General features: G+C 33.5%; 1 protein-coding gene across 3 annotated transcripts in view; it reads right to left on the bottom strand.

Moving 5' to 3' along the window:
• The window catches only part of LOC105333013 (uncharacterized), a 211,163-nt gene that overhangs the window by 38,555 nt on the left and 160,062 nt on the right, over positions 1-12,546 (bottom strand). For 2 of the 3 annotated variants that reach the window (XM_034445895.2, XM_034445896.2), the window contains 3 exons: positions 10,427-10,640; positions 4,077-4,223; positions 492-612 (listed from right to left, as the gene is read on the bottom strand). In XM_034445895.2, coding sequence (XP_034301786.1) covers positions 492-612; positions 4,077-4,223; positions 10,427-10,640 — 482 coding nt within the window. The remainder of the gene's footprint in view (positions 1-491; positions 613-4,076; positions 4,224-10,426; positions 10,641-12,546) is intronic. The other variant, XR_010711048.1, reaches the window with a different exon arrangement.

Genomic DNA, 12,546 nt, shown 5'->3' with positions numbered 1-12,546 from the left:
TATTATTTTCGTAATAACTCAGATTTGAAACAGAATTAGACCTTAATTTTTGCAATTTATATTTTCCTTCCCATAAGGATAATTTATGCTAAACTACGTTCAATTGGAATCAGTAGTTCTTGAGAAGAAGATTTTTAAAAATGCACCCCCCCCCCTTTTTCTACAGTTTCAAGGTTTTCTCCGCTTTGAATACAGATCGGACTTTTATTTCTGCAATTTGTATTCGCCCTCGCATAAGGATGCTTTGTGCCAAATTTGGTTGAAATTGGATAAGCGGTTTTAGAGAAGAAGTTCAAAATGTAAAAAGTTTACAGACGGACAGACGGACGACAGACAAAAGGTGATCAGAAAAGCTCACTTGAGCTTTCAGCTCAGGTGAGCTAAAAATGTGATCAATAAAGCTCACATGAGCTTTCATCCCAGGTAAGCTAAACACTTTAAAGAAAGTGTTTATTCCATATAAGTTATGAGGCATAAATTAATACACTCACCATCAAGGAATTTATTAGCGTGATCACTTTCATTCCAAACCTTTCCTTGTCTGGATATAAGTGACAGTAAATATTCAAGACAAATTGATTCCATAAGCCTGTTCCCAGCTTTTTTAGATATCTGAAATAAATTTTGCTAAAAAGTTTCAATCATAAATCAAACATCCGGACCAAACATTGATGGAAAACCTATTTTAAGTAGCTATACGGGAAGGGGTAGAAAATTAAGATTTTTAACAAGAGGCCCAAGGGCCAGTGTACGCTCATTTTAGGAACAATTTGTATGATAAAATAAACTTAATGGAGTCATAATGCAAACTATCTGGACAATGTCGTATAACACATGTAGATCCTGTATAGATAAAAATCCGTTTCCCCTGGATATTCTTATGTTTATAATCATTAGTCCCTTTTATAACAAGATGATTTTATAGTCATATCACATGTTGAGCATTGCAGTTCTCAAAAAGATCCTAAACAATTGTTTCCACATGTAAATATAAACCTATATCAAACTCTGAAGCCCTTGTGACCCCAAAGAATCCTCCAGGGGCCAAAGTCTAAACAATTCTAAAAAATCAGCATTATGCCAAAATGCTTGCATGTATAAATATATCCTAATATTTCAGCTTTTGTAATTAATTTAAATGATTTCCTTTGTAAAATTGAATCCCTAATGTGGACCCATCCTACTTCTCAAGATTTTGATTTGAAAAAATTTGAATGTATATCATCTGAGGTTGCTTTCACTAAAGTTAGAGCTTTTCTAGACAAATGGTTTTTCAGAAGGTTTTCTAAGATTTATTCCTACATATTCCTTTACAATTTTTGGCTACCCCCTACTCCGTTGGGCCCAATCCTACCCCTGTGGGTTATGATTTGAAAAAAAACTTGAATCTACCCTACTTAAGGAGCCACCACACAAGTATCAGCTTTCCTGGCTGATAAGTTTGTGAGAAGAAGGTTTTTAGAGATTTACTTAATATATTTGAAAAGATTCACTATATATATTCCTATGTAAAAACTTGACCCCTCCCAAGTTGTGGCCCTATCCTACCCCGTGGGTCATGATTTTCACAATGTGGAATTTACACTACATGAGGATGCTTCCACATAAATTTCAGGTTTCCTGGCCCAATGGTTCTTGAGAAGATGATTTTTGAAAAATCCTCAAAAATGTTCATTAATTCCTTATTATCTCCCCTTAGAAGAGGGCATAGTCCTTAATTTTTTACAACTTTGAATTCCCCTTATCTATGAGTGCTTTGTGTCAAGTTTGGTTGAAATGAATTCTTGAGAAGATGTTGAAAATGTGAAAAGTTTATGGACAGACAGACACACAGACAGACAATAGACAAAATGGGATCAAATAAGCTCACTTGTAACTTGAGCTTTCAGTTTAGATGAGCCAAAAAAATCTCACTCTGCAGATGGCCTATAGTAATCATTCTGTCCAATTCTGCTGAACATGTCAAGACATATTTAGATAATGACCCTTGCCCCTTGGGCCATCCCAAACCCAATGACCAAGTTTCTTGAAAATCATTGCATCATATGCATTTTTTGTTCCTAATGTATTATGATACACCAAAATGCTAGGTAGGCCATGACCCTATGGGATTGTTCTGATCCCCATTAAGCAGAAAAAACATGAAATATCGTGAAAAATTTTGATATCCCTACCGCTAAACTACATACATGTATATTCTTATTTCTAATTTATTATGAATCATCAAATGGTATAAAGTTCCCCCCCCCCCTCTTCTGAACTAGGAAATGGTGATATATTTTGAAAACGAGATCCCCATCCCTAAACTATATTCATTTAGCTCTTGGTGTCATTGAGCATCAAATGATGTATAGGTTGTACCCTCTTTGAGACACCCTGACTTTCCCAAACTGGAATAAATCAAGTATCGCATCTTATTCATATGCAGTGTTTGACCCATGTAGGCAATTCCTTGCTGAATGATGACAATTCGCTTTGATTCGAACAGTGTATAACTGCCCCAATTACATATAACACTTTGTTCACATTAAAGATTAAAAAGCAATTTACAAAATATTTGTGCATCTAGAGAAAAATACAAATTCAGAAATAATTTTGCTACTGCTAAAAATTGTAAGAAAATGTTCTAACTCTTAAGAACAGATAAAAGGTTTAATGAGGGTGGAGGATAAACATTGCATTATAACTATTTATTATCAAAATGTTGAACTTGAATATTAGCAATTGATCCCCAGGGAGAAGATGATATTCCTCTGCAATATTTCCTAAAGAACAACGATAATGCAATTATCCTCAGGAAAAAGTGAATCTGTTTTCATCCTTCGAATTACCCCCACGACAACATTGAAATTTCAGAAACCTTATTGCGCATCTATAGAACATCCCCACACATATTCCAAGAGAAGATTTGTCTACTGTTGAAAATGTAACAGGAGTTCAAGGAATCAGGTTTTTCGAGAAAAAATATCATTTTGTACCTATTATTTAATACCCAGGACTACCAAAGAATTTTTGAAACCTTTTTTACAAAACAACATAACACCCAAAATCAAACTCCAAGAGTTTAAGTTTGCTGGTTTAAAAGATGTAAGTCAGTACAGTTTGAGAAAGTAAAACATCGCAAATGGATGGACCACGGTAACAACAATATACCCTAACTTTCTTCAGAATTATGATATATTATCCATAATTATGACCATCAAAGAGCACAAGATTAAAATGTGATGTAACAGATAATGTGTGAATATTCAGCTTTATGACACTTTATATGTTCAAGCAGCTATGGATAAAAGTGAGCTATGCAGATTCTTGACTGTCGCATGAGATGATTTTCTTTGAAAAAGTTAGAGACAGCCTACATGATGTCCACAATGAGGTCTAGATTATTAATATTGTTTGTTTGAAAATTACATTTTTGGAAGCTATCATATACTTAAAGAATCTACTTATTTGGTTGGAGTAATATAATCAAAGTACTGAAGTACTGAAAGCCGGGCTTTTTTGGTGTGTCTTTATGCATATTGTGTAGTAAAGACTGAAAATCTCTCTCTCTCTCTCTCTCTCTCTCTCTCTCTCTCTCTCCCTCCCTCTCTCTCTCATGCTTTTAATGTCGGCATAGCATCAGTGAGCAACCAAATTTTTGAGCGGCTATAAACAAAAAATGTCTGCCTAGTAGAAGTTAAAAAGTTCAACAGTTGCTGCCTTGAATTTTGCAACAAGCATTATATATTCAATCCCCGTTTCTTCATCGCGCAGCAAAGTAGTTCATGGAAATTCATGCGCATTGTATGTGTCCAAAATGCATAGTAATGTTTTAAAAACACGTTATTAATAAGAAAACTAAAAAAGATAGACAATTCATTCGAAATTTCAAAAAAGAGAAACAAAATGCCAACACTTTTGACAAAACGTGGCTCTTTGTGTAACTATTTGGTATAGTGGTAGCTTTACCTTGACGCTGTTTGGTTTTTTGTTTATTTGTGCTATTTATAGTAACATTGGTGATTTGCCTGCCTATAGCCAGGACTCTGCCTTCAGCAGAGCCCGGCTAAAAATGATTGCTATAACAAACTGACCTCTCTTAACTCTTTTTTTTCTATCTTTGTATCGTAGTGCTCTAGGACTTCCTTTGCTATCTCAGATATTTCTTCTTCCATCTCAGGCTCAATAACATAAGTGTTAATGAATTCTTCTAAGATAACTTCAAGAATAACATCATCAACCTGAAAGAAAATATTTCTTTTAATTCAAAATTAACAAGCACTCAAAGAGTATTGCATAAGCAATTCACGCTCCTTACCGGGTTGTTTCAATATATTTTGTTTTATAATGGTGGCCCCACCGTATCCCCTGGGATTATGATTTAAACAACTGGAATCAACACTACATGAAGATGTTTCCATAAAAGTTAATACTTTTCTGGCCAATTTGGTTTTGAGAAGAACTTTTATTTTTTTTTTATTCCTATGTAAAAATTTGACCCCCAATTGTGGCTCCAACCTACCATCGAGGATCATGATTTGTGCATGCACCTATACATGGGAATTTTTTACACCTTAGTTACGTATTTAGGGATTTTAAGGGGACAGAAGTCCGAAATTTTGATCTTCAATTTCTCAAAATAGAGAAAATTTTTGAAAAGAAATATTAAACACAAGATGCTCAAATTAATGTGGTTAACAATTTGCAACCAAAATTCTTTTGTTAACCGGTCCCTAAAAGGAGTTATAGTACCAGCCATTAAAACGATCTCTTCCAGATATCTCGAGAATGGTACACAATTTCTACATACTTGCTGAACAAAATGTGTTTATAATGACAAGAGCTTTCATTTGACATCTAGAAAAAGAGGCTAGCACTTCAAATAAGGGTCCAAAAAGGTTTTTAAAGTATTTAAATGATACCTTTAAACTGTGAAATATTTTGTTATACCTGATAGAAGCAATTATGTTCAACATGTTATGTACCTAGACATGACAATTGGTTTACTCCTATGTTACCTAATACCGTATATCAGGTTTTTTCCGCGTCATGTTTTTTCAGCGAATCAGAGCCTAGAACGGTATATAAAATTTACGCGAATCAAATTTTCACTATTTCAAAGTCATAGTGAAAATATAATTCACGATTGTTTAAACCTGTGAGGTAAGAGGGGAAAAGTATCTAAATTGTCGCTTTTTGTAATGAAAAATTCGGAGAATGAAACCATTTACACGTTTTCCTGAATGTGAAATAATTACAGATAATTATTTTCAGAGACGCAAACAGTCATAAATAAATAGATCATGTACCGTTACATATACCAGTAGCTCAGGTATAATTAGACATCAGTCTACGCAAGGAAAGCGACCGTTTTAATTAGCTTGTCAAAATATTAATTAAATAAACAACGAGGCTTACAAATCTATTATCTGGCGTTAGTCCTCCGATCCCGCAATTTGTACCTCCCATTAAACTAACTGAGCATAGTTAACCGTACTTTTACTTACCTGTTTACTTTATCAGGAAAGAGAGAATTCTAAACTTTGTATCAAATTTACGCTGATTTATTTTCCGCGATTCGGAAATCGTCGCGAACAAAGCGGAAATTGGATACACGCGGAAAAAACCTGATATACGGTAAGGGATTTTAAGGGGCCAGAGGTCCAAAATTGTTTTCACAATTTCCACAAACCGGTAGGGGACGTGTATTGCTTATGCAATACTCTCAGAATGCTTGTTTATGCAGCTGCAAACACAAAGAATTCTGATTTTAACGATATTAAAGAGTAAATGAAAAAAGATTAATATACCATTGCTACAAAGTGATGCTGTTTTGGTCTCTTAATTAAAAAAAAGATAATTATATGACTGTCATTGAAAAAAGGCGTTCTTTGTGATCTTGTCTATTTCATGAAATAGTTTTATTGTTGGAAAATAACATTCAGTTATCAAACGGCAAACATTTTAAACCCACTACGTTTAGTGTACATTTTCAAAACCCGGGCTGAGGAGATGCCGAGCTAGTGGACAACCGATTCGCTGTAGTTTAGGACACATGCTTCTAGTGTTTATACGTTTTCACAAATTTGAATGTTCGTTGATTCTTTGTTAAATTATTTTCATTTTCAATTATACTGGTTAACGATGCATCATACCATTACTTTAAATCATATTGCGTAAAATAAAAGAAAAAAAACTGCCATCAATGAATATAATACAACGTTTTACAGTCGTTCAAGTTGAAATGTAGTTACATTCACCTGTGTCTATTTCTGACATTTTGCTGCTGAGAATGTAATGCATTTCACTACCCATTTCAACAAAATATAGGCGATATCCACAACATGATTATTCCAACACACACATCTTAAGCATCTGTAATAATTCATTTGGCTAATAAAACATATAAGATTTTTTATGAGTTATGAGAGAGAGAGGGAAAAAGACAGAGAGCATGAATTAAGCAGATCGAGGGTAGTAAGTAAAAGTTGAAATATATTTTAAAATTGTTCTAGGGCAGCGTAAGTGGTACAATGTTACATGTTTGCAGTAGGTGCGGGCATGATAAAATAACCATATTAAACAAGTTGAAGTTTTATTTACTTTCAGGCCGTAAAAATATAAGGGTCACACTCTTGTTTTAACCTCTTCTCAATGGTGGTCTCACCGGACTGGTCTGATTCATTAAAAAGCATAATCATTTTATTCTAGCTGCAATAACGTAGCCCTCTCCGACTTTTTATATCTGATGTTTACTGGAGAGGGCTACAATTCCAGAGGATCTCCGTAATGGTGCCAAATTAATTTTTTAATGCGGCTGACTTCGATCTGAAAAGATCGTTTTTATATCTGACTTCCTTTAGATAAAATGATTTTTTAATTCAGGTCGAACAAACTAACCGTATAGTTCTCGCGTGATTTTATGGGATTAAGGCCTGGAGTTTTTATGGGCTTGATAACATGACTGTCAGTGTAAATAAGCGAGATCTTACCTCGTTCTGTCACTAAAATATCATTTAGGGAAATGGAATATAATGGAAAATTCATATTTACCGCGTTAATTATGTTTATAATAGGGGAAGTCCTATATTCAATTCAAGATCCGCTCCTTAATTCTCATTTGCTGTCCCAAATTAATACCGATCAAGATCAGTAAACATGGCGGACAAATTCACTTCCATTGTTGACATACATGAAAAATAACCAATATTTGGACTATACTTAATATTTTTTAATTAATTTATGCCATACACAACTGCAATGTGTGAGTTCAGGTAAGAAATGCAAATGTTATTGTGATTTATTTAGAATTTGAACCGAAATTGATGTGGTGGTGAATCACTCCCGCACTTGCATTATTACGGAGATCCGAAGTTGAAGCCCTCTCCCCCCAAAAAAAAAATCGGAAGAGGGATACGTTATTGCAGCTAATTTTATTCTTTCATTAATTTAATTTTATTTTTTGTTATTAATTATGAAAGAATATATGTGAGTTTTAAAAAAGTGTATGTACATTCGGTGAGTAAACGTTTTGACTGGATTCAGACAGTTGAAGATGGAATAGAAGACAGATGGTTTAAAATACTGTTAAGTAGATTAGGGAAATTTTCTCAGCTGAGAATGACCTTAGCTTTGTGTACAAAAACACAGTAGCATTGTGCGCAAAGCTCTGTATCTTGCTTATAACTCGAAGCTTGACTCTCAGGTTAGTAAATAGAAATTTGTAAACAACTAAAACAACAGTAAAATGCACTAAAACAAAAAAAAAACTTATTTTGCATTAATCAACCATAACGTAGAGATCGTACCGAATTACATGTACCAACATAATAAATAGGATTTTATATTGTGTTGTTAAAGCATCAGGTTTTGCGCAGGTACATGTACACAATCAGCTGTCTGATTTACTGGTCTACACGTAAAAATGTTTAATTCTAAAATAAAGACGATGGTTCCTCTCAAGTTAAAATAAAAAGAAACTAAACTTGCTAAACGAAAATCAATACAAGCTAAAACCACCGTCACAAATGGAAATGTCGACGCATTGAAATATTAAACCTCAATTTACTTCACATAAACGGCACAAACATATTGTGGATGTTTCAAATATTCCATTCGCACGTAAACTGTTCCACAACAAGCAAATTCATCTCGGAGTCCGTTCAACATGTGCATGTTCAAGATGGCTTTCTAACATAGACTGGTCCTCTAAACTGGTTTTCGATATGAAATATCGAGCCCGAAGTTAAACTGATTGACCCCCATTATCTCTGTCTAATTATTTTCGTAAAAAACTCAATTTGAAACAGAATTAACCCTTAATTTTTGCAATTTTTTTTTATTCCTTCCCATAAGGATGAATTATGCTAAATTACGTTGAATTTGACTCAGTGGTTCTTGAGAAGAAGATTTTAAAAAATGCACCCCCTTTTTCTACAGTTTCGAGGTTTTCTCCGCTTTGAATAAAGATAGGTCTTTCATTTCTGCAATTTATAATTGCCTTCCCATAAGGATGCTTTGTGCCAAATTTGGTTGAAATTAGCCAAGCGGTTTTAGAGAAGAAGTTCAAAATGTAAAAAGTTACAGACGGACGACGGACACAGTGTGATCAGAATAGATCACTTGAGCTTTCAGCTCAGGTGACCTTAAAAGGACCCGAGGGCTCAAAAGTCTTTTAACATTTTAGTCACCCATATAATATCAGAAATGAAAATCTTTTGAAATGCAATTTAGAAGAAAAGATGCTCAAAATGATGATTATTTCAACCTTCAAAATGTCGTTAAAAGGCACCTATAAAGAGATAAGGGATCGGCCAATAAAACTTTCCCATATATCTCAGGAACGGTAATGAATATCGAAACACTTGTTGAAAAAATGTCTTTAAAATTAAAAGACCTTTCATCTAATATCAAGAAAAAGGAGCTGACCTCTCGAATTAGGGGACCAGAGGGCTCTTAAGACTTTTATCTATAGTCCTGTACTTAGAGATAGTTTATGAAATGTCATAAAAGCAGATATGTTATCTTACAGTTATGTATCCATGCAATGTAATGATTTTATCATTAGTAACCTAATTAGGTGTTTTTAGAGGTCAAATGTCCGAAAAATTAATCACCCATATATCAGAAAGGAAAAATCTTTTGAAATGCAGCAAAGAAGAAAATATGCTCAAAATCATGTACTAAACAATATCCACCCTTCAAAATTTCGTGGAACGGCCCCTATAACAGATAATGGATCAGCCCCTAAAACATCTTCCCCATATATTTCATGAACAGTAAGGAATTTCCAAAGACTTGAACAAAATATGTTAAAAATTAATAGACCTTTCATTTCATATCAATAAAAAAGGACTGACCCCTCAAATTAGGGATCACGATTGGCCTAAAGCCTTTTACCTATATAGTCATTTACTGAGAGATCTTTTGTAATAGGTTATTAAGGAAAAATTAGGTATAATAACCAGAGTTGTCTCTAAAAATTGAAGTAGAAGGAAGAAATTAAAAAAATAGAAGGGGGGGTCTGGGGGTCTTGCTAATAGCTACATTGTGTTGAAATGCAATGATAGCCGGGTAAAATAAGGCATTATAGGCGGGGGAATTCCCCGCCTCCCGGGTCTTAGAGACAACCCTGATAATACGTTTATATATCCCAACAATATAATGATTTTGTCATGCGTTACCTAATCAGGGTTTTCATCGGCCAGAGGTAAAAATGTTTAATTTTTTCTATCTCAATTGGAAGAAATGCAAGTATTAAAAAAGGAACGTAAGCGAATTTATAAGAAGCATTACAAAAAAGTATTAGTACTCAACTCTTATTTCCAGATCTTGTTTTGTTGTCGAAAATTAAAGTCGATGACGTCTAAAAATCGGACGGAAGACCTCCTCGTTGCTCGCAACGAGATCGTGACTAGTTTTAGTTATTATTTCTAAGAGTTGTTAATCTTTTTAGAAAAATCTTAACATCAAATATTTTCATTTAAAGTACTTGTAAATGCGAAGGAATTCATCTTCTCAATTCATAAACATGCAATTAGCACCGTAAACTGGCAATACATGTGTATATCTTAAATTGTGATATGAGAGAGAGAGAGAGAGAGAGAGAGAGAGAGAGAGAGAGAGAGAGAGAGAAGAGAGTGGGGGGATTGTGTTTTGTGTTTAGGTGTAATCTTACGTTGTATGATTTTCGTATTCTGCACATTTACGTGTTACATTCTATCATAAAGCAAAGTTTGATTGCTCAATCACTTACCATTGTGATTGAGCGGGGACAGAATCAGAAGAAAGAAACATCTCAATGATACATCTAAGATATCTCAACAGAAGAAAGAAATATTTGCGTATTCACATTTCTAAAAAGGTAATATTGAAGACAACTGAAAATCAGTGGTTGCATTAAAGGTCACTTGAGTGTTTGAAGTAAAAATAGGAGTTAACTTACCATTTCTCCTTCAATATCCTGTAAATGATCAAGCAAAAGGTCATCCACCACAGCTGCTGTTGAATTTACGCTCATATGGTCACTTGCTAACTCTCTTACTGTGTCCCGAACAACTTCTTCAGTTGAATCTTGAATTGCTTCTTCAAAAAGTTTATCTAAAAATCTTGTTAATGGATCCCCTGATTCTGCAAAATTTGTGCTGTTGCCAAGATATCTACCGAATACATAAAAAATAGGTTTTTTTCAACGCGTATTCTAAAGTCAAAAACCTATGATGATGTTATATCAAAAATACCTTATAAATATTGTCAACTGACATAATTTTTGCATCAATGTCAACATTAATGGTAAATAATGACATAAGTACACAATAAAGCTCATATTCAACAGTCACATCAATTTAACACAATTTCATATCGCTCTATGTAGATTTTAAAAACATATTCTGAAAACAGATGTAATGACCCTTAAATATGGTATATTACCAGTTGCAAAGATGACTTTCATGGCTTTAAGAATGGCACAGACTGTGCACAGTAGCTTCCTGCATAGTATATAGTCCTTTTCTTGAATGGTAAAGCTTGCTCATTGCATGATATATTGATAAAAATAGTTACCCTCAATTTAAACATTTTTTCTGCTTTACTGAAAGTCGGACACAAGTCCTTAAAACTTTGAATTTATTTAAATATTACAATTTTATAAAGAACAATTCGGCTTTTTAAATTATATTGAATGATGAATGGCATTTTCACTCATTTTTTTTTACTCTTTCCCAAGTATACTCCTTTAAATAATCCATTTATGTCCAATACATATTTCTTTTTCGATATCATAAACATTGCGATGGATACAATACAATATCGAATTTTCAGTGTCAACATTGCCGATATTTCTTTGCCGTTTACATTGTAGACATTTTCGACATCGCAATGTCGTTGATGTTGAACCGATATCGAGTGTACATCGTCACCAGTGCCGATTTTTCTTTGCTGTTAACATTGTCGACATTGTGGACATCGCAATGTCGACGATGTTGAACCAATATAGCATTTACATCCTTCGTCTACATTGCCAATATTTCTTTGCTTTCAACATTGTCGACATCGCCATGTTGACGATGTTGAACCAATATCAAGTCTACATCACGAGTATTTCTTTCACATTCACATCGTCGACAATATCGTTTTGGTTTTGTTTTTTCTTTTATACAAATAAAATGAAATGTAATGGCACAATGTCGACTCGATTTTGGTCAACACTGCGATATTGAAATGTAAACATGATATTAAGGGTATGTTGCAAAGTCATATTTGATAATTATGCTAATATGATATCAACACAATGTCGACTCGATGTTGGCCAACACTTTAATGTCGAAATTATTGATAAAACATTGTGCACTTGTTCTATTGGAGAAATCAAAATACAAAAAGAATAGCTCACAGTTCCATTTATTATGCACACATACAATTCAAAGGATATTAAGGCAGATTTCCGAAAGTAGAATATATTTATTTTACCATTGTTTTCAAGATAAATTAAAACTTAAAACTGCATGACAAATGACAACAAGATACCCAAAAGACTCAAATAGCCTAAATTTTAAAATACATGTTCACTATATGGCCATAAAGCCGTTATTGTCACTTCCCAACTCATGTGAAGTGAACTTAACAATTTAAAAAGAGAACATTATTGACGTTATCATAATAAGGTTAGCCCTGTGATTTATTTACGTAGTTAAATCATTTATGTAGAAAACACGTGAAACACCATAACAAGTACTTCATTAAAACTGACTCCGGTCATACATATAATAAACAAGTCGTACATGAATAATTCGATATACATGACATCCCCTTTTTATAGATAGAAATGACAGACATTTGTACTAGATATCTGGATTTACTAGAATATTTTTTAACAGTTTTTACTAATATGTTAAGTGTGCAGTAAATAAAAAAAATATCAAATTGTAACTTGTGCAATATCTGATACATTAATGTTTCACCATACACATTCACATACAAGAATACAATACTAGTATTTTAATACTGCTTGTATTACAACAATGAAAAGGACTATGTGCGGTATTATGCATTTTTTGCCCCCAAAAT

Source organism: Magallana gigas, chromosome 2 (assembly GCF_963853765.1).
Source record: "Magallana gigas chromosome 2, xbMagGiga1.1, whole genome shotgun sequence".
NCBI classification, from domain to species: domain Eukaryota; kingdom Metazoa; phylum Mollusca; class Bivalvia; order Ostreida; family Ostreidae; genus Magallana; species Magallana gigas.
Note: the sequence above shows the minus strand (reverse complement) of the source record. Positions and strands in the feature narration are given on the sequence as shown.